Source organism: Papilio polytes, unplaced genomic scaffold (assembly GCF_000836215.1).
Source record: "Papilio polytes unplaced genomic scaffold, Ppol_1.0 DF823923.1, whole genome shotgun sequence".
Lineage (NCBI taxonomy): Eukaryota > Metazoa > Arthropoda > Insecta > Lepidoptera > Papilionidae > Papilio > Papilio polytes.
Window position 1 is genome coordinate 2,084,452 of NW_013525281.1, and position 23,458 is coordinate 2,107,909.

Consider the following 23,458-nt stretch of genomic DNA (forward strand, 5'->3'; position numbering starts at 1 on the left):
AATTTTTAAACTATAAAAAAGAAAAGGAGTTTTTTTGTACTTTTAAGATATATTAATTTCTATTATTATTACAAAAGCTACATTAATTAGAGTTCTACATAGCCGTAATGTATTGAAACTAAATGCGTCACTTGGGAAATTATCAAGTATTGTTACTCTCAAGTATATACTATCAAGTATTTAAAAAACATAACGTACGTATACTTTACTAATTAATGATATAGATTAAAATGACTATTACTTTAGTCGATTAAAACAATTTTATTACTCGGTAGCATACTAAACTAAAGTAAAAAAGTTACGAGCAATAGAAACCACTCACTGATCAAAGGAACAGAAATCCATACATCTACATTTAACCATCATGAACTTCTTTTTTTCGATAACATTTAAAATTGTCAATAGATTAGAATACCTTCGTTCATAACAAGCCCTAGTAACTTAATCAGACCTTAACACAACGTCAATAGTGACGTAGTAAACCTAATTATTAATGGACATTAAAAAAACAAATTCTAAATAAAGGGAACGAACATTGTCGAACAATCAGCTGAGTTTGATGTTTACATGAAAATAAATATAGCACGTATCTCGCATGGTACGTTTTCGTGTATGTAATGACGCATCGCAGTTCAATGATGTCATGGGGCTGTGGAGGACAGCTAGGATACACTGACATCACTCGCAAACGTAGCTTCATTGTATTTACCTATTTGAAGACACATCTACCGTCATACATTGTTGTTGATTTTGATAGAAAGATATAGACGATTATATTACAAAAGACTTTTTTGTCCATTCAATACATGCAATGTAACGTTTTGTACAATCACTAAAGAGCTGTCGCCCGCAAACTTCGTTAGCGTTAATTTGGACCACCCGTTACGCCATTTTGACAGCACGGAATTAAAAAAATGTACTGTATAATATGCCTATTCATGTTAGCTACCCTCCAGTGAAAGTGCAGTCCTGTTACAAGATTGTTGTCCTGATCCCTTTCAACAGATAACTAATAGAAAAACGTTAATTTTCATTAATATTTACTAACAGAAGACTGTTAAAGTATCTTATTAGCGTTACAATTAAAAGGCACAATCTCACTACCAATACCAGTAGCTCTACATTGCAATCAGACGCGTAGCAAAGCGAGACCCCCCTCCCCATTAATGGAAAGATGACCGTTATGAATACGCCTTTAATTTGTCCAACGTAATGATTCTGTTGGTCACACGCGGCCGAATTATCATTGTACGTTTATTGTTTTACAGATAATAACGACAACATAACACTCTCGGCTCCTCGAATTAAATGAGTCACGCTACTGCACGCCTAGACTCAAACCCCGCGGTTATAAATGAATTACTCTGAGAATAAATAACTCTTTGAGGGCTATGAAAGGAAATATTCGTTAATTCATCGTTTTTAAACAAGGTATACCAAATTGTTGTTTTTTTTTTTAAGTAAACAATATGATATGACTAGTTTAAAAATAGACTATAGCGCGCTTTTGTTTCTCTTTGAAAATGATAGCGATGTTTTGTGTGTATGTTAGTTGACCTCATGGTTACACTGATAGTTCGATATACTTATAAGAAGTATGGAGTATTCACTTTTGCTGTATCAAGTTTTCTAATAAGAGTTGCCAAAGTTCATATTTTACTACATAATACTAGCTTTCGTCCGCGACTGTCCGCGTGGAATTAAGAAAAAACAAAAAAACAAAAGTGAGTAGCCTGCGTTCCAGACCATCCTAAACATCTAAACCAAATTTCATAGAAAACCGTTCAGCCGTTTAGGCTACAAACTTTAACAAACATCCATCCATCCATCTCAACTTTGGCATTTATAATATTAGTATGATGAATGTATGAAAAGTCTACATAAAATTGATTATATAATGACAATTGCTTAATCTCACACGGAGTTGAAAAATGAACACAAAACAGTTCAAATAATGTTTGAATTGTGACTAAGGATTTTGTCTATAAAAAATACAAAGTAACAATAACTAAAGCACTAAATGGAAAATACTGGCAGTAAACAGATAGATAAAATTGCCAAGTTGTTTACCTAAACAGATAAACTAGTGGTATGTTATTAACATAGTAAAATTTTATTAAAAAAAATATTTTATTAATTTATGCACAGTTTACTTATTGCCACTCAGAATGGCCAGAATAGACATTCCTTAGTATAGTTTTAGTATGATGTAACTATATGGACTTAGAAAACATTGAATGATTGAATGTGGTATTTACACTTCTCTCTCTTTTCTAATGAATAGCGGACCCCATAATTATTTCGATGAATTCACCAATGTCAACATTGAAGATAATTAAATTATAAGAATCAAGATTAAAATTTTGAATCGCAGCGTGACAAATGACCGGTAGCTGATATCAATTAAGGCACTGATATAGAACACAAATGTTACTATACTAAATATTAATTAGAAAATTTATTTTTAATTACAGTTAGATATTCTTAATAGATAAAAATTTAAACAAAAGCTACACCAGGGGGATGTGAACCTGGGTGAAGTAGTTAAATTTATAAAAAGTAATCTGTCACTTATAACTCTGTGTGTGACTCAATGATGATGTAATTGTGAACAAAGTACATCATTAAAGTCATATTTGTGTTATCATTGAAAGCTATATTATTATGCTTGATTAAACTGATAAGTTAAAATATCATGTTCATATTGCTTTCCAAGGATTGTCCATTGTATTGAGAAAGGTGTCAAGTTTAAAATTATACAGACATTGTTCAAGTTTCTTACTTCATGCCAATTGGATGGATGACTGATATAGGTAAACAATCTAGATGTAGCAGTGGTCAAGCATACAGAAATGTTTGTCAATGGTACATTGTGTACACCAAGTTGCAGCAAGTCGGGCCTACTATTACTATGGATATTGTCAAGGGTAACCTTGAAATTGAAAGTTCAATTAATTGTTAATAAATTTGTAATTGGAATAGTTCCAAAATATATTATTATAAATTATAAAAGGAAGTCTAATTATTTAGTGTTAATCCATGTATATTTGAAGATAATTTTGTACTTACAATACTAGTAAAACATAACATAAATGATTGATTTCAACTTAAATATTTCCCCATAGATACCTTTGATTTATAAATGCTGTATTAAATTTTTATAAAAGTCAAAAAGTCTAGAAAAGAATAGTTAAAACATGGGGTTCCTTTATTACTAATAAATTATATTAGCATGCAATGTAATCATTTGGAAGATAAAATTTTACACAAACAATAGATTACAAAAAAACTGCCCTAATTCAGTATGAGCGGGCCATGTCGGAGATGCCCGACGCGGCTGACAGGCACTTGCATGATTCAGATTGGGGCTTGTGCTCCATGTCAAATAAACATCCTACAATTTATACACTATTTTATTGAAAAATTAAAATACAAAATACCGAATTCAAGTGTCTGTGATGTCGGTCCAGGCTAAATCTATATCCTGAGGAAATGCTATTCGATTATATAACATGATAATATAGCACTAAAAATTCCAGTTGGCCCACCGGGGTGGGAGCTGCCCACATCTCACGCGCCCCGGGGGCATCTGTTAAGGCAATTACGCTTACTCTTTATAGATATTCTATAAAATATACAAGTACCAATTGTGAAAGTATAGCCACACGAATACTGAGTGGATGTGCGTGCTGCGCGGGCCGCCGCTGGCGTCAGCTGTCAGTATCGGAAGGAAGCACTGTGTGGCCGGCGTCGCCACTGCTGCACAGTTCGAGTCGTTTCAAACGTAAGTTTACAGGCAGTATGCGAACAATTCATAAATCAGAGTCCCTCCGACAACAGCACAATTACAGCAGAGAACACCTGGTCTTCTTCTTCTTCTTGACTTGTAACGCGGCACGGGTCGCCGTTTCGAACACCTCACGAACACCCTCCTTGCTCTTAGCGGAACACTCGAGATACGCGAACGCGTTGATCTTCTCAGCCATGGCGCGGCCTTCCTGCGGCTTCACCGGCTCCTGCTTCATCTTGCGGAGCTCATTGATGGTGGCCGGGTCATTGCGCAGATCCTTCTTGTTACCCACCAGGATAATAGGCACATTGGGGCAGAAGTGCTTCACTTCGGGTGTCCACTTCTCTGGTATATTTTCAAGAGAATCGGGGGAATCTACCGAGAAACACATCAAGATCACGTCGGTGTCTGGATACGAGAGCGGGCGCAATCGGTCGTAGTCCTCCTGGCCCGCCGTATCCCATAACGCGAGTTCCACTTGTTTGCCATCCACTTCTATGTCGGCGACGTAATTCTCAAATACTGTCGGCACATACACTTCCGGAAACTGATCCTTGCTGAACACGATCAAGAGGCATGTTTTACCACACGCACCGTCACCGACAATCACTAGCTTTTTGCGTATCGCAGCCATCGGTCCTGTGAAACAATACAACGCAAATAATTATGATGAGCGTCAACGCCTTTCATGACTTATAAATATGGCGGCCGTATAGGAATATGGGAAGGGAGTAGTCAGACAAGCCCTCAAACGTGAATAAGCACCTGAACTAGCGGAAGAAGAACAGCACCACCACATAGTACCCTCACATGCGAGGATGGTTATTTAGTATATTTTGTAGATACCTGAAGATTCTGGCTAATTTCTGCAGAATATTGACCTATCGACACTTTTTTAATCGTCTTTGCTCATCACAAGCGGTGTTGCCGCATGTAACAAAACTAATAATTTCCATTGCTGCGAAATAGTCTATCAAAACTACTTGCCACTGTATTGCAATTTAAAAACATTTTATTTCCTATATAAGAAAACAGCTGTTTTATGATTTTTATTAAAATCTGATAGATTTCATGCAAAAACATAATTATGAATTGCCGCTGTTGTTATAGTCAAAAACAATATAATGTTAAACTGCTAGTTTATTGTTTGGTTGTAGTATTTATTTTTATTTTCCTATAGATAGGTATTTATCGAAAAAAATAGTATAGTAAATATAAATAGTAAAATGTAAATACCTTACACACAAAATGTTTAATTTTTATAGGTACAAATCACAATAGCGAAATATTTTAACTATTTGCGCAAGTCTTTAAAAGTGTCAACTTTTTAATAACAAAAATACATAATTACCGGAAAAATTAGCTGTTAATGAGTATCCTTTTAATTTGGAAAGTGAAATTCCTCAGATATTGAATATTACTCAACAATAAACTTGAAAGTCGTTTAAAATTACTTTCTTCTGGTTGTCACTAAATTGCCAGTTGTAAAAATTGTAAGCAACACAGATAATGATGGAGACACTTGTTGCTGATCATAGATTATGAATTTAATTTTGTTTTTTTTGTTACTTCGTAAAATCATTATTAAAGAAATCTTTAATAAAAAAATATAAGGTTTTCCAGATGAAAATAGATGCGCATACTTAGGTTGCACCTGGATTACTCCGAATGGAAATCCTTAATCATTACTTACTCCTCATTTTCCGTTACAGGCATGAATTTTATGTGTAGGAAATATTTTTTCTTGAAGAAATAGTGCTTAAATACACGCTACGATTTTTAATATAGTTTTATCTCAACTTAATACTCATAGTAAATATGGTTTATTATAATTTAAACAGCAATATTACTGAAGACGGTTTGTGTATAATATACTTATGTATGCATACCAAGATTGACTATGTGCAGTTTTAGGATATTTGTTTCAATCTTTATAACTCTTGCAGTTATCGTAGTAGAAATTAATGTCATTGTATTATTCCGTGTAAAAGAGGCACTAAATAAGAAACAAGGGTTTAGGTCTGTTGCTGACCGCAATTTTAATATGAAATAATACACAATGTTTTTAAGTATATTTTATTAACATATGTAGTTTTTACTTATAACTAAAATTACAACAAAATAGTAACATGTATTGTTTTTACTTGGAATTAATAAAAAACATTGTTATCACAAAAATACATCAAATTGTGTAAAAAGGAACCTAACTTTTTGTGACATTTCAAAAAAATATAGCCGACCCTTTCATTATTCAGAAAAAAAGCACTTATATGCTCTTTGAAAAAAAAAAGGTACAATGTATTTTTGTTTGGATGTTTATAAGTTAGCTAATAAAACAAAGTATAACCAAGCACCAATATATCAATATCACAATAGGCCAGTGGCAAGCTGTGTTAAGTATCTTTACATCAGCATTATATGTTTCATTTAATCTTAACGATAACCCACATCAAAACTGTAAATGCAAAGGTGTAAATAAAAGTAAAAAATTGAGAAATTATAAAAAAATATCTTATATATATATGTTTATATTGATATGTTTGTAAATAAAGTCCTCTATATTGTCAATAATCTTATTTGAACATAAATATAATTCAAAAGAAATTAATAAATCAGTCGTAGATTTCTATTCACTTTCCGAAGCCATCTGTAACAAAGATAATAAAAAAAAAACATTACATAAACAGAACAAACGAAAACAACGTATACAAAACATAATTAACATAAAAATAACACATAATCTAGAGTGAAGCGAACATTGTATCGTAATATTTCGTAACAATTCCAGAATTTTCATGCGTTAAAACTATGAATTTAGTTGTTAGCAGTATTTACATTTATGCCTGTCATTTTCTTATTCAGTTTTATGTACGATCGATTGCTAAACATTTTTAAGAAGGCGCAAATTTTTATCCTAGGTGTATAATTTACAAAACAGTATAAATTGAATTTTAGGCTTTTTTACATTCTACGTATGTCAAAAACATAAATAAAACAAATGATTGCTTAATTAAAGGATGTATTTAAATGTTTTATAGTGTGAGTTAATACATAAAAAGTGGTGTTTACACGAATTCTTGGTTGCAGTAGTTAATTAAAAAAAAATCTAAAAAACCGATTGTAAAAATATTGTTCTTGCTGACTTAGGTATAATACTGAACTATTTTACTGGCACTATCATAAGAAAGCAATAAAGTTAGAATAGACTTAATAAGTTTGATAGTATACTCGGTGGTAAATAGTAAATTATTGTGCAAAAAAGTAAATTATTGTGCAAACAAGCTTTACAAATGGTAGCTTATAAATATAATACAGTGAATATTAGTCTCTTTTAACTTAACTAAGCATAAGTATTTCAATTAAAACATTAAATTATCAACATGGTTATATTTTAAAGATTTTGTCGTATGGGTCTGAACATTTTATAATATATTTTACTTCTTTACCTTCTGCCAGGCGAAGATGCCGTAAGAAATGCCCGCCCCGAGAGCAAACGTGAGCAGGTAGGGCAAAAACTTAAAGGAGGGTAATGACCTCTTTGCCATCAACATCGTTATTCCATTCAGCTTCTTATCAGAGTACGGCGGGTAACGCATTCTGTTGAAAAAAATCAACTGAAAGTTGCCAGTGTCGATATGTGTAAAAAATAAAACATCGATGTTTGTTTTAAAAACAAAGTTTTACGACATGCGGAATCTCATGAAAAACTATTCAATATTTTTACATGTTAAGCTTAATGTAGATATAATTCAATCAGTTACAAAAAAAAATAATAAAAAAAAACATACAGACGAATTGAGTACCTCCTTCTTCTGGGAAGTCGGTCAAAAAGATTAAAGTTATTTTTCTACTTTTATAATTTACTAGCTTTCGCTTGCGACTCCTTTTGGGTGGGTTTAAAAAAAAACAAAAGTGAGTAGCCTGTCAGTTCTTCCAGATTATCATTTACGTCTATGCCCATTGAGATCCGTTCAGCCGCTTAGGCTACAAACTCTGACAAACATCCATCGATCTAAACTTTCTCATTTATAATATTAGTATAATTACCTAGAAATACTTTATTTTTAATGTTATGATGATAAAGTGATGATAAATTAATAAATAAAAATTCTTACGATCCAAGTTTCTCTCCGATGGGTGAGAAATTTTTAATAAGGCAACTCTTTTTGTGCGTGAATGTATCGAAAGTCGTCTTGCCGTGGTAGGCACCGATACCGCTGCTGCCGACACCGCCGAATGGTAACGTCTCAACTGAGATCAAACATTTAAACGTTTAAAAAAATTAAAATATAAAACCAGCTACACACGTTCAGTTTTAACTATAGAGTTGAATTGTTACAACTGAAAGTATGTATTGGCTTAAAAATGGTTAATTTAAAATGGCTGTCCGTTTAAATGCATGTTGGGTTTTGGGCGTTTCGTGAGCCATTTCAAATTAACTAGCAAGAAAATATTTTACAAAACACCAAACACAAAAACAAATGTTTGTGCATACAAGACATTAACAATTGCAGAAATCATACTAATATTATAAATACGAAAGTTTAGATGGATGGATGGATGGATGGATGGATATATGGATGTTTGTTAGAGTTTGTAGCCTAAACGGCTGAACGTATTTCGATGAAATTTAGTATAGATGTAGAAGATAGTCTGGAAGAACACATAGGCTATTCACTTTTGTTTGTTTTTAATACCACGCGGACGGAGTCGCGAGCGAAAGTTAGTATCTTATAATTCATTGTGTTTGGTGTTTTGTGCAACTTATTCTAAACATGCTTATTACTATTAACATAGTAAAAAAAAAGCAAAGTGAGTTTGAATTCAATGAAACAGACATCACAGATAACATAACAAAGGATGATAAATGTAGAAAAAATGTACAAAACATTTATAAAGTAATATTAGCATGCAGTTATCATATTTATTATTGCTGTGCATGTTACAAGCCTATTTTTTCTATAAAAGTCAAATGTCAGTATGTATTTCCTATAACTTGAGCAAAATTGTGGTTAACAAAGAAAAAAAGACAATATTTACATTCACGCATAATTACTAATGCTTGTTTTATTTAAATTTGATAAGTTATTCAGAATTGATTGAGGTTAGACTAGAATTTATACTCCGCCATAAAATTATAATTAAATCATTACAGATAATAAAAGTTTTTAAGTGTAACATAATTCTTATCAAACTGGCAACTCTGTGAACGCCATTAATAAAAAAAAGTAGCAAACCTCCCATGTGCATGATAGTATCGTTAACGCACATTCCTCCGCAACTAGTGTTGTCGACAATGTTCGCTATGACATCCTTGCTCGTGCTGAACACATACATCGTCAGCGGCTTCTCTCTACAGTGTCCAACATACATATAATAAGACCTCCACCGAAGACAATGACTTAGATTATCTATTCGTTCCAATCAAAACCAGAATACTAGATCATAGAGAAATTGAACATTTTATTCCAAAATTCGTAACATCCAAAATATTTCCGGTGAATTACTTTTCTAACATGACTAGATAACTAGTTATCCTTATATAGCTTCACTTTATATTACAATTTTGACAAAACAACTGAAAAAATGAATAAACAATGGCCGCTATTTATGGATGTTACCCTTCGTCTGTTTATTTTATTACGGATTTCGATTGAAACGATATAGAAGTGATTAACTATAGGAAAAAGTTCTTAATTGATATGATTATTTAGAATTAGACAGTATTGAATTACAGAATTTTATTTACAATAAAAATAAAATGGAAACATATTGCAATAAGGAGAAAATGGAAATTTCGTAATTAAAATTGTAGAAAACATTATTTACACAGGATCGCAGGTACATAGTTTATTAAATTACATATTTAGTTTAATATAAAAACAAAGTCTTAAAGTTAATGTGTAAGGCCACCGCATACAGCCACTATAAATAACCTTCACCGTTTGTACAAAAAAAACGTACAGTCAAAAGCCAACACAATGCGCAATTATTTTTAAATATACAATTATTTCAATTTAATTTTTAAATTCTCGTTTATTTGTAAATTTAAATTATTTTAAAAGAGCATGAAACAGATGTTCAAAACTCTGACTTTTGACTGCAAGTTTTTTTTTTATGTTGCCACCTACACCGTTCAGCCAGTGTTTTATATTTTATGCTTTAAAGCCGTGCGGATGATGATCTTTGCCTTACCGCCGTAAAACATGATAGTGTCATTGACACCTATGCTTCCCGAACGTGTTTGTTCATTGAACAAAGTTCGCGTATCCCTTTCATTGGTGAACACGTATAATACTAATGGATGTTCCCTGAAATGTGTTCCAGTAATTGGTCGACGTTTTAGTCTATCACCTTATATGTAAAATACCCAGGGCAGATTTTTTATGGCTCAATGTGTAATTTGGTTACTCTGTGCATTTTTAATCTGTGATATTAAGGTCAAACTAAAGGTCACACTCATGCGATAAAAGTCCATGTAGAAACTTAAATGGATAATATTTATATCAGTATTGCTTTATTTAACTAGCAATAAATATGACTGCAAAATGCAGTGATTTAATTATTACTTAAGAAGTGCTTTAGTGTAGATACTTAGCGACTTCTTATTGACTAGTCAAGAACTGTGAGTGTGACAGGTTATGTTGAATAATCAATTTTTCATCGTTGTCTGTTACAAGCGATTTTTACCAAGCCCTTTTAAATTCCAAGGACCGCGTCATACAAGCGGACACACATAACATTTGCAAATTAATATGAATTCCATCTTTATATTCCCGTGTGTACCAAATGCTCCGTAAGGGCACGTTCACACTAGCGTCATTATTGATGTAAAATATCGCATATGTGAACAGGCCCTTATACCGGGACCATCACTATGAAACACGTTAACACCCAACACTTCAAAAAAAACTCATTAAGAATTTACGACACACAAAAATCACTCAATATTAAATTTAACACTCGGTTACTACTGCTAACTCCTGTACAAAAACGTACTTAAATGCTGTCATATTGTTTATGTTATTAACATATACGTGTGCAGTCGAATTCAGTGGAAATGAGAAATTACGCACATTGGGTGAGAATTGTCATTTATTGTCTATGGATTTGTTGTTGAAACTTGTTTGTTTTTAATAAGTCTGTGGTTGTAACCACAGATTTATTATTGGATACCACTATTGAGACCCTTAAGATAATAATGATTTTGACAGGTTTATTAGAATTTTTCATTTTCATTGAATTCGAGTATACAGTTATTTCGATAAAAAAATAAAAGATAAGATATAAATAGAAACTGACATTGTAATGAAAACACGTTTTTGTATAAGATTACCAGAATTAGCAATTTATTTTCCATTTTCTTTGTAAGAGTGTTATGAATTTTAATATTTTCATATCTCTTTTCGATGAACACATATTTAAATTATAAATAATACAAGCCCGGTACACACGCTCAGTTTTGTCTGAAGAGTCTGTTCATTCAGATAAACAAAACTGGGAAACATTCAGTTCTTACACAAATTAGAGATAAAACTAAGCGTGTGTTGCGGTCTTTATACGTCCTATGCCTCTACTTTCTCGCACTAATATGAAGTCGAGTGGAATTGGTAGCATTCAACGTGTTAATACGTCAAAAAATTTAAACAAAAATTTGACAGACTGAAAAAGGTTTTTAACAATTAACATTGTAACGAATTGCTTACAAAATCATTTAGTATATATTTTATTGTCACTAAAAACGTATTTCGTATGTAATATAACTCACCTGGCATTAATAAATTTAATCGCCTCATACGCGTTCTCAACGGGAACTATCGGTAAAATGGGACCGAATATTTCGTCCTCCATTATTTTATCTGTGCCCTTCACGTTGGTCAATATTGTCGGCGCAATGAACCTCTCTGTGGGGTCAGTCTGACCTCCAATTGCGATTTTATCTTTACTCGCATCTATTAAAGCTTGAAGACGGCTGTAAATTAGAGAAATACATCATTTAATGACTAGCTGTTGCACGCGACACTGCCCGAGCGGCATTAAAAATTATGTTATTACATCTGTGCCAAATTTCAACGAGTTCTGGAGATATGCAGTAAATCCAAAAAATCAACGCATAAATAGAAATTATCAATCAATCGGCCCAATGACACTTTTCCCATTGGGCCGATTGATCTGTAGACCTGTATGTCCAATGGAACACAAACTTAAATGCACAGGTGGTTACTTTTTGTACACAATTACACTTTTAGTAAAAATACAGTGAACATAGTTAGTTAAATTACCTGAAATGCCTGCTATTGATAATCCTGCATAGATCAGGAGACTTCTGTGGGTCTTCTCCATACCATTCCTTGAGGACTCCCCTCGCGGCGTTCACAAACTTCTCTTGGACCTCTTTGGAGCACAGCACAAAGTCTGGTGCGATGCAAGTCTGACCTGAGTTGATGAATTTGCCCCACAACACTCGTTTAGCTGTTACTTCTATGTCCACTGTGCTGTCTATATAAGTCGGGCTATAAATTAAAATAATTAATTCGATAAAACCATATAATGATCATGATCGGTTTCCCAGCTACATTTAACGTTTGTTTTTGGTTTGATATGAATGACATGAAATGCGTTTCAGAACTAAGTTATTGGAGTTTTACTCCGTGACGTAGTTCGGAAACGGTACGGTCATGATAAATAAATGGGGACTCCAGAAACCGAGCATTAGTGGAATAAAAATCAAGTGATGCTAGTTAAACCACCGCTATTTGAGGAGCGGAGGTGCTTGTCACACTTCAAAATTAAGTTATTTTGAGGAAACAGAGGTCATAAAAGTATGTTAAACGTAAAATAATTAAATTAGCTGCCCAATTAGGATGGAATACCATCGCGAATTGCTTTAAACTTTAAACTAGTATATTTGTAGAACAAAGAATGCACTTCAAGTTCATGTTTACGAAATAATTGCATTGTTAGAGATTTGACTTGAATGGGTAGGAAATAAAATTCCTCGAATATATCCAACATTGTGTGAAGATAGTAGAAAACTTGCATCTCACCTTTTACCGCCCAACTCGAGTGTTACTGGTGTGAGATGTTTGGTGGCGGCGGCGTATACGATCTTGCCGACGTTAGTCCCGCCCGTATAGAAGATGTAATCGAACTTCTGTTTTAATAGCTCTGTGGTCTCTTCAGGTCCACCTTCTACTACTATTACTGCGTCCTAAAAGCAAAAAACCTGATATAAGAAATTTAGAAAAACCATTAAAATTAAAACAAAGAAAAATACTTTACTATAAAATGTCTACCTACCTCGTGAAATAGAAATGTACTATTTGGATTAGTAATGTTATGTAATATCTCAAGTCGGACGTTACAGACTAAGTACTGTGTCTCTTGGGACACTTTACTTTATCTTATTACTTTGTTACAACTTACATTATCCAAATATTTAGGGATCATTTCAACAATGAACTGTGCGCAGGCCTCGGAGAGCTCGCTGGGCTTAACAACGACCACGTTCCCAGCAGCGATAGCGCCCGCCATCGGCAGCAGCAGCAGCTGCAGCGGGTAGTTCCACGCGCCGATCACCAGCGCCACGCCGTACGGATCGTTGTAGATCACCACATCGTCTAACATATTAACGATACCTTTGGACGGCTGGAAATGATAATTATCAGTACACTATAAATAATGTTGCAAAAAAACTCTCAGGTTTGATTGAAAGAATGCAATGAAAATGAAAAAGTTAAGATGTGATCCGGATTCATAGATAAAAGAACGAGCAATGCTTATATATTACTAGCTTTCACCCGCGACTCCGTTTGTGTGGAATTAAAAAAACAAAAACAAAACTGAGTAGCCTATGTGTTCTTCCAAACTATCCTCTTGTAACTAACATCTATGCTACATTTCATCGGAATCCGTCAAACCGTTTGGGCTACAAACTATAACAACATCCATCCATTCAACTAAACTTTCTCCATTTATAATATTACTAGCTTTCGCCCGCGACTCCGTCCGCGTGGAATTAAAATCAAAGTGAGTAGCCTATGTGTTCTTGCCGACTGTCTTCTACATCTATACCAAATTTCATCGAAATCCATCCAGCCGTTTAGGCTACGAACTCTAACAAACATCCATCCATCTGAACTTTCTCTATTAGTAAGAAGTAAATCATTTTCCTACATACAATAACAAGTTTTAAACAAATTTATAATCACCCGTTCCGGCTCCATCCATTTATCCAAATTATTCAGCGTATTCTTGAGATCATTGATCAGGTATTCAGTTTCCAGGAGAACTGCTTCCATTTTGGACCGCCTTAGATCTTTCGCCAGAGCTGCTATCATCGCGTTCTGGTTCTCCGTGTACATACGCATGAGGTTCTGCAGCTGTTGCCGTCGCCATTCTATCGGCTTAGTTACACCCCGGTTGAAAGTATCGTGTGCTTTCGCCACAACCTGGAAATATGAAACCTGAATTTAAGAACGTACGAAACGAAGAAAGAACGAAGAAGTTTGTTTTCTGTTGTAGAGAAGAATGGTGTAAATTAAATTTGTTTAAGAATGAAAAAGATTCCTGTTTATAAAGTAACTTTATACTGGTACTAAGTAATGGAATAACGGTTTTGTGTGCTCTGTGTGAGGTGCATCAAATAGATGATTTAGCTAAAGAGAGAGTTGTAACAGTATTGTGAAAAGCTTTTCTTTGATATCACGTAAATCTACGATTTCTCCATCTTTTCAGAATCGTAATGAAACAACAATACACATTTATTGGTCAATAACTTACCACAATAATTACTAAAGATAAGGAAAATAAGAATAATTAATAATCGTTTAATTCACACAAACACTACAAATAACAATGTTATTATCTACCGGTGTCAATATTATTTTTCTATTTTCAATTTTTGCATGGTTTTCTAGTCATGAGTTTCAAAGGAATAATCTATACTAATATTATAAAGAGGAAAGATTTGTATTTTTGTATGTATTAAAATAACATAAAAACTTCTGGGCCGATTTTTAAAATTCTTTCACCATTAGGAAGGTTATTTATCTGTGAGTAATATAGACTATGTTTTTTTTAATTTCAGGCGGGCGAAGTCGCGAGCAACAGCTAGTTCGTTATAAATTAATTTGAAAGCATCGTAATTTTTAAAATGCAATTAATTCAGTTGTTAGCGAATAAAAGTTTATAACGACCGTTGTCATGGTAATACATATAATTATTTTAAAGATAAGAATAATAACAGTTATTTTTACATTAGCAGGAGGTTTTCAAAGCAATTATATTATAGTCACTAATGATTAAGCTAATTACCTTATCTAATCAATTAAGATTTTATCAACAGGCTTGTAAATTAAAACGCGTTACATAATTTACAACAAATAACTTTTATTTAGTTCGATTCGGCTTTGATGAGTTAAAAAGGCGGAATAGATTCATTACAGTAATTTTGGTTCGAGAAACTTTAATACAAATTCAATTATTTCTTTTTTATTCGTAACATAACTCAATGTAAAACTGTATGTAAACTTTTACAAACAGTTGGATCAAATAAATGTTCTAATCATGCATATATAAAACTACAGTTTCCTGGTGTTGGATAATTTGTTACTTACGTCAGCAAGATTAACCGGTTTCTGCTTAGCGTTCATAGTTGTTCCTGTAACACAATAAAATTTGATATATAGATAACCTATTGCTTGCAACTTCGTCTGCTTGGATTAAAAAAATAGCCAGTCTTCCTCACTGATAACGTAGCTTTTTAATAGTGAAACAATTTTTATAATCGGCCAGGTAGTTTTTGAGATATTCCAATACATATAAAAATACATAGAAGTATAGATAAGTAAAGTATAGAAATATTTCACTAACTATTGCCCGCGATTTGATTCGCGCGAATTAAAAAAAAAAGATGTTCTTCCAGACTGTGTTCTATGTATACGTGTTGTCCTTGTTAGGTCTTTTCTCGTTAACCATGTTTTTTATTGAATATTTTTTACAGTAATATAAGCGAAACAAATAAGACAAAAAGACCTTGAATTGTGAAGAACAGGAAAACGTGTTTTTTATTCAACGGTCATCATGACCGTGAAGAATATTTATAATATTGATTTTTATCTTGTGTCCGTTTGGATTGAATATTTCGTAATTACCCTGCATATCTCGGAACGCATTGATAACATTAGGTACTGAATCGGACTTTGAACCGAAAACGATAACGAAATGATAACAATATTTCTATTTATTGTTTTTTTTTGCTTTTCCCTTGTCCTGTTTTCATGTCACCTACTAACATCTTACTTCGTCCGCGTTGAATGACAAAATCTATCTATATCTATACTTTTATACTAATATACTACCTACTTACTAATATACTACTACTTTTATATAATATACGTAAATACACACTCCTTTGTAGCATAGGATGTCAGCAATCATAGCATATTTATGAATAATTCTTTCTATAATAATAAGCCCTACACTTACGACACGATTTAGACTATGCATTTTTAAATAAAATAAATAAAATAAAATAAAATAACATTTAATCTTATCACCACTACAACACAATTGGAATAAGAGAAAAAAAAAACACACACACACGATATTAATTTTACGATATTAAACTTACGAGGGTAAAAAAATTGAAAAACTACCTTTAGGTGGGAAAGGGACTAAACTACAAGCTGCCAACATAAGGTTATTTGGTAACGGTAATTTTGCCGTTTGCAATTGAGAATTTAACAAATGTTAACAATAAAATAAAGTTTGAATAATTACATGCTTATAAAACCACACGGGAACAGCAAGTCTAGTAATAATTATAGCCTATGTTACTTAGTTATATGTAATTCTCTTATAGCATTTTTTTTAAATAGTTCCATCGGTGTGTGAGTTTATTCGTTACATATAAAAAAATGAATACTTATAAATGACTTTGTGAAGTAAATTGCTTAACAAATTAACTGCTGACTTATCGATTTCATTTTAGTCACGTAATTTTCAAGCGGTACATAAATACGTATAATTAACCTCTACGTGAACCTCTGACGTGAATGGGTGGAATAATTTACAATGTATGAAAGTATTGCATTAGAATTACATATTTTTTTTGACAAATATATCATCTGATGGCAGCATTGATCAATATTTTTTAATATTTTTTACACTTATTAAAACTTTCGTGAGACATTATACTATATAAATTATAACACGGCTAAACTCACGTGATAACATTCGGTGTAGGCACCGACAATTTCGAACCCGTTGGGGGTCCTTCTTCAGACGCTTCCTTTTTCGCGACCGTCGCGACGCGATAGCGAGTATACCCGATTAATCACTCACCCTGAAGAAGGACCCCCAACGGGTTCGAAACTGTCGGTGCCTATACCGAATGTTATCACGTGAGTTTAGCCGTATTATAATTTATATTTTTTACACCTACACGAATCTCACAACCAAACTCTAGGTCACCAGTGTTTATGCAATTCGACAAGACAATTTTTTTTTTAATTTTTAGTATTTTTTGTTTTTAATTAACGTTTGGCAAATTGTTTAACCAATGTGTTTCCAGTGTTGAAGCATTGTGTAAAACATTTTGCAGTCCATTCTTTTAGGGTGCATACTGACCGGTGACACGCACTGTAATGTTACATAGCGAGCATTACACGCGTACCTCTCGCTACTGATGTAACATTACACCATGTATCATAATTCAGCACCTTTAGAGAAAACGCAGAAAACATGTAATTTTGTGTACAGTACTTGCGGTAAATGATTGTGTTTTTCACAGTAACACTTTCTTACGATAAATCAGTGACTGGTCGTTAAAATAAACAGTCACGATTGTACACTATTCGTAACAAAGTAACGACCTTCAGCACCGGAATTGACATATGAATACTAAACAATACATATCATGTCGCCATTAACATATCATTTTTAACACTGCACTGATTATGTTGATCTAATAATGTGGGATCACACACTATAGGAATAAGTCCTAGCAATAAGAAAGATATGTAAACTTTTTGTATTTAATTTTAATATTTTTAATAAAGAACGTTCACGTGCGGCTTCATCCGCATGAAATTAAATATTTATTGTTTGCATTTGTCAAATTATCTATTACAAATGTCAAAATGACATGACGATGACAAAGCATGGCATCCTTGTTTTCTTGATGTTGGCAGCAACTTATGGTCTCTTTCCCACATTAGGGTTTTTATCCAAAATATTTACCACCTAAGTTTAATGGCGTGAAAATATATAGCCTAAAGTGTGACGTAAGTGTAGGGCTTTTTATTAAAAAAAAGAATTATTCAAAAATATGCAGTAATTGCTGACAACTTAGGCAACAAAGAAGTGTGTGTTTACGCTTTATTATAATAGTATAGATATAGAAGTATTGATATATATAGAAGTATAGATAAAATAAATAGACAAATATTTCCTGGCCCTTATCACCGTTAAGGACAATTATTTGGTGTCAGGACAACATGAGGCCTCCACTTTAAATATAGTTTTCATTCTTAAAGCTAGTTATGTAGAAGACTAGTGAATTGTGTGTGATTTAATTGCACACTTAGCTGTATAGGTCAGTAATCCTTACATAACTACTATTTGCCAGCTAATGCAACAGTCAATGATCCTATTGCATATGATATGGTGCATAGTTGCATAGTATATTTCATAATTTTATAACATACAAGTTGAATAAACTCTACTACAAATCACTAGACATTATTACAAAGATTAAGATAATTGGGATTTAAAATATCTTTAAATCCAATATTCGAAAGGTCTGCAAACTAAAAATGACATGGACTGGTTATTTAATTTCATTACACACAGGTTACACTTTATAATGACAGTATTACAATACATAAAAAATATTTTAAAGACAACTTTAAACTTCCTAATTTTGGTAATAAGTATGAGCCTTGATAATAATAAATGTAGCCTTGCTTTTTAAATGGCTAAATATACTTATTAACATTACTTAAAATATAATAGGAAGTGGTAAGATATAAATGATGTAATTTTTGCAAATCTATGCAATTTAAATCGTAAAAGTAGGTCATAATTAAAATAAGATTATAATAAAAAATAAAAGTTAAATTGTATCAGGAAGTTTAAACATTTTCTATCAATGGATGGATTTAATAGATTTTTATGTGCATCCAAAATATTACATTTAAACAAAAATGTTCATACTTTCGGTATAGGCACCGACCAGTTTCAAACCCGTAGGGGGTCCTTCTTCAGGGTGAGTGGATGCCGGCTTTATTCGCTATCGCGTCGCGATGGTCACACACTTTAGCCGTGTTATAAATAATATAGTATAATGTCTCACGAAAGTTTTAATAAGTTAAAATGACTGAAATTTGCAACTGCCATATTAAATTAAAGATGTTTGTGTACAATGCATTTTTAGTACGAAGTTGTAATAATTTTTAATTTTGACTAAAGTAAAGAAGGCAAATTCATATTTTAATGAGTATTTAAACCAGAAAAAGATGTAACGTGTTAATGAAAACTTTCAAATACATTAAATAAAATATTATATAAAATCTTTCGTACCAATTTTTTTGGAATCAAGCTTCTATTTGACACTTTGATGGTTTTCTCTAAATATAAGTTTGTGTAATAAGCTAAAAGTATACAATAAAAATTATATGTTACCACAGACTTAGAACTATAATATAAATGGTAGTAATTATATTTAAATACATTTATTCATAGTATGGAAGTTATTGTTCTCACGAATTAATTTAAATTTTATTGTCGGAATTCAAATATTGTACCATATTACGTTCTACATTTTATAAATTTATATGGAATATATTTGCATATGTAATTTGTTACATATAAGATTCACTATTATTAAGAAGGGATTCTTTCCATTATAAGTAGACAAAAATTATTAATATTCTATTCAAAATCCAATGGAGTTCGAAAGTTAGAGAAAATATTATAGACAAAAGTTTTTTCGCACAATAATTCGTTTTTGATGAGAAAACATTTTCTTTATCTATCTTATAAAATTAATAGTAAACTAGATGAAGGATGTTATTGATACTTACCGATAGATATTGCACAACGTTGTTAGATAAATACAGTAAAATTACTGACACTGAGAAGAGAATTAAAAATTACTTTTCTACAACTTTATCCTGACATCTGACGTGAACGCGTTCGTTTAGTTTAAGTTTACAACTCAACTCAAAGTCAAATAAAACCTTTAGCACCAAGCAAGTAGTACGACAGTGGCGTTTTAAATATTTTTGATATAATCAATTGGAATTGGAATTCATTAATTGTATTGTATGAAATTGTGTGAATGTGAAGTTAATTTTTATCATTCAGTTCAGTGAACGCGAATGAATGATTGAGCAACTAATTTTATGAACGTAATTTACAATTTCACTAACAGATGGCGCAAAAACAAAAGCCCTTAGTAAAAAAAAATTTTGGACAATATCCCAGAAACGTAAAAAATGACAATTTTCAATTTATTTATTCTTTCTAACTAGGGTTGGCTACAGGCAGGCGGCCGGCCGTAAAAATTACATCAAATATTAAGGTTTATAAATACTTATGCGCCAAACTCATGTAAATGAATTGAAATGGGATAAGGCTTGGTAGATGACTGTGATGATGGTCTGATGAGAAACGTGTCATTCAAACTTGATGTAAATTTAGAGTTTATTTGGGGAATGTAATCTATAAAACGTGTTTGAAATCTGTGCAAGGTGGAAACCGCGACATTGAAGCAAATATTGGATATATCGACTTGGAATTATTATTCTAGAAGTTTATTACTACGCAGCAAAACTACTAATCACTATTGCAATTATCGTGGTCGTGTAAAGAAACACACGTATATAATTGTGGACAATGATAAAATTTAAATAATAATGGTTCTTTACAATAAATGGACTGGTTTTTTATAGTCCGTGTGTGCGAAATATCGCAGACCTGTACGGTGGCGAGAAACAATTGAGATTTCATAGTTTTATCATATAGTGAATTTACAAAATTTTTATTTGTACATGGTATACGTTAGTTTTAAGTATGTTTGAACAATTAGATATTGAAATTTATGGTTGTAGTTAGCTTTTAATGTTGGTTATGTACTCATTACGAGACGTTATTGAACTGTGGTAACCTTACCTTAATCGTTGTTGGGGACGTGTTAAATAAATGTACAAACATTTTTGTATTCCAATCGCGTTCGAAGATCATTATGACGGCAGTTGTACGACAAACATGGTCTACGTGTGGTACTAGCAGAGTAATATTTGTCAAGGTCAATTATATGAGTCTTATGTACTTAGTTTGAGTTCGTAACCGATTAACTCAAAAACTACAGTATCAATTAAAAAACCTATAGTATCTTGCAATGTTCTTGAATATCATACGATTTAAAAATAGCTACGAATTTGTGAAATACTGTTAAAACACAAAATATGTAAATACAAGTAAAGCTAGGACTAATAATTACAAAAAGGGGCTGTTTACTGATTTTTTTAAAGGCCTTAGATGGGCGGTATGCTATCAATTTCAACACTAATGTTATTATAATCCATCTACTCCAGTATACCCTAAACCTAGCCTAGATTATCGGCTAGCGATGTCCATGGTATATTGAATAAAATCCGTGGTTATTTAGAACTAAAAAAAAAAAAACAAGTATACAAAGGATTTGTACACTCTGATTTAGACATTCTGGGCCCTTTATGGATATAGGATTTGTCCTTTAAGAACTGTGTCAAGAAATTCAACTCATTCGCCTGAATTTCAAAATCAATAAGTCGTCGACCTTCCGAAGACAGTATAAGTGTACTGTTTTATCTTTAAGCGATAATAATCAGTGTAAAATTGTATTTATTATTTTCGTTATTTGAATCAGAATGAACTTGACATAATTAACCATATACTATGTTATGTTTTCTTCCAGACTATGCTTTACATCTCTGTCGTACATGGGGATTCATGCAGCCATTATATAGCTAACATTAATAAGATTACTCTCTCTATTTTTTTAAAGTTTTACTTCAGTCGAAGCCTGGATCACTGTAGGAAACAACGAACGATTATGCTAGAATAATTGCAATAAATCGCATTTATTAGAGCTTGTACCCTAAACGTCTGAACAGATCTCGATGAAGTTTGGCACAGATGTTTGGCCTGTATGTAGATGTAAAGAATATGGAAGAACACATTGGCTAGTTACTTTTGTTATGTTAATTTCGCACGGAAGGAGTCGCGGTCGAAAGCTAGTTCTACATAATTAGTACAGTCAATGTAACTAGATTGCCCATTTCTGTATTATTTGATCTTTGTACATAACTGTGATTAAAAAGTATTCTAAAATATACTTAGATGTCTTTAATATTGTATTCTGTCTGATTGATGTTTAGCCGAGAAAGAATAGTTTTTAAGTATTTTAAAGGTCAACTAACTTTAAAATACCTTGTTCTTGAGAACAATACATCTTTGGGATTCTGAATTTTAATTGAATGCGTCGTTTTATTTATTTTAGTTTAAAATTCAAATGTGTATTTTTTTTTTACAATATAAGGTGACAAACGAGCAAGCGGCCACCTGAATCCACCGAAATGGAAAGCGACCGCTGCCCATAAACATCTGCAATTGTAGATGCGTTGCCTACCTTTAATTGACGGAGGAGGAGACGCACCTAAAGAGGATATTTCCCATTCCTATGCGTCTCCTCCACCGTCAAATCCACTTTTCCTTCCCATCCTCTCCTCTTAAGAAAAGAGTGGAAAGGGAAAGGGTCTAAAATTAGGCCTCCGGCACCACACTCATCAGACGAAACGCGGAATTGCTTCCACTTCACGCCTGTTTTCTGTGTGGTCGTGGTATTACACCAGGCGAGCCGGCCCATTCGTGCAAAGATGTTAAAGCGGGCTCTACCACTGTTGTGTATTAGGGCAGGGTTTGCTTCCTTCTTTGTGAATCTACGGTTCTTTTGTTGCAATAAGTGTAACACAAACTTAGTGACTATTACTGTCTATACCTACTAAGGCTTGTCCTAGATCTAAAGCTCGTCTTTTGTTTTCGAAATCCTTATTTTAAGACTATCTTTCGCCGGCGACTCTGTCCGCGTGGAATTAAATTACAAACTCTAACAAACATCCATCCAAACTTTCGCGTTTATAATATTAGTATGAAGAAAGATTATACTTCAGTATAATTTTTACATCAATTGTTTTACCTTCTGTCAGGTTAGTAGTTATTTAAGGTTATATTTTGGTTTTGATAGGTTGATAACGGATAAATAGTATTATTATCTTTTAAAAAGGCCTTGGGACTTTTGTTTCGAGGAACTGTTTTATATGCTGTAAAATGTAACTTCGCTTATTCGCGACATTTGCCGGCAACAAAGACATAATAATAAATATTGTACTTGAATCTCTTTTGTTGCCAAGAAATAACTATTGTTGTATTAAATGAATCATTGACAAATGCTTTGCACTTTAAGGTAGCAAAAAATGCTGTTGTTCATTTTTGACCGACTTCCCAAAAGAAGGAGGTATTCAATTCGACGGTATATTTTTTTTTTTTTTATGTGTGTTACGGCATAACTCCGCCGCTAGTGGACCGATTTGGATAATTCTTTTTTTATCCGAAAGGTAA

The 23,458-nt window shown here is 32.6% G+C and overlaps 2 protein-coding genes across 8 annotated transcripts in view; both read right to left on the bottom strand.

Moving 5' to 3' along the window:
• Positions 1-3,022: 3,022 nt before the first annotated feature.
• LOC106102502 (ras-like GTP-binding protein Rho1) lies at positions 3,023-4,747 on the bottom strand. Of its 2 annotated transcripts, none has more exons than XM_013282001.1 (2): positions 4,637-4,747; positions 3,023-4,429 (listed from the first exon to the last, which is right to left on the bottom strand). In XM_013282001.1, exon 2 carries the CDS (start codon positions 4,422-4,424, stop codon positions 3,846-3,848), a length of 579 nt encoding a protein of 192 aa, XP_013137455.1. In that variant the 5' UTR covers positions 4,425-4,429; positions 4,637-4,747; the 3' UTR covers positions 3,023-3,845. The 2 variants fall into 2 exon arrangements, with proteins under 2 accessions (XP_013137455.1, XP_013137454.1); XM_013282000.1 differs by having other exon boundaries at positions 4,556-4,650.
• A 1,177-nt stretch (positions 4,748-5,924) lies between these two features.
• The window catches only part of LOC106102463 (aldehyde dehydrogenase, dimeric NADP-preferring), a 23,762-nt gene continuing 6,228 nt past the window's right edge, over positions 5,925-23,458 (bottom strand). For 3 of the 6 annotated variants that reach the window (XM_013281954.1, XM_013281956.1, XM_013281952.1), the window contains exons 2-11: positions 15,409-15,452; positions 14,002-14,241; positions 13,217-13,438; positions 12,838-13,001; positions 12,073-12,303; positions 11,559-11,762; positions 9,986-10,101; positions 7,906-8,041; positions 7,237-7,387; positions 5,925-6,437 (exon numbers count right to left, since the gene is read on the bottom strand). In XM_013281954.1, coding sequence (XP_013137408.1) covers positions 6,417-6,437; positions 7,237-7,387; positions 7,906-8,041; positions 9,986-10,101; positions 11,559-11,762; positions 12,073-12,303; positions 12,838-13,001; positions 13,217-13,438; positions 14,002-14,241; positions 15,409-15,452 — 1,529 coding nt within the window. In that variant the 3' untranslated portion in view covers positions 5,925-6,416. Of the gene's footprint in view, positions 6,438-7,236; positions 7,388-7,905; positions 8,042-9,027; positions 9,144-9,985; positions 10,102-11,558; positions 11,763-12,072; positions 12,304-12,837; positions 13,002-13,216; positions 13,439-14,001; positions 14,242-15,408; positions 15,453-19,878; positions 20,133-23,458 lie in introns of those variants that run through there. The other 3 variants (XM_013281957.1, XM_013281953.1, XR_001225573.1) reach the window with 3 other exon arrangements.

Coding starts and splice junctions, on each gene's coding strand:
- LOC106102502 (XM_013282000.1), bottom strand. CDS start 4,589: ATGTGGTGGTGCTGTTCTTCTTCCGCTAGTTCAG. Junction 4,430..4,555: donor TTCTTCTTCCGCTAGTTCAG/GTGCTTATTCAC, acceptor ATTGTTTCACAG/GACCGATGGCTGCGATACGC.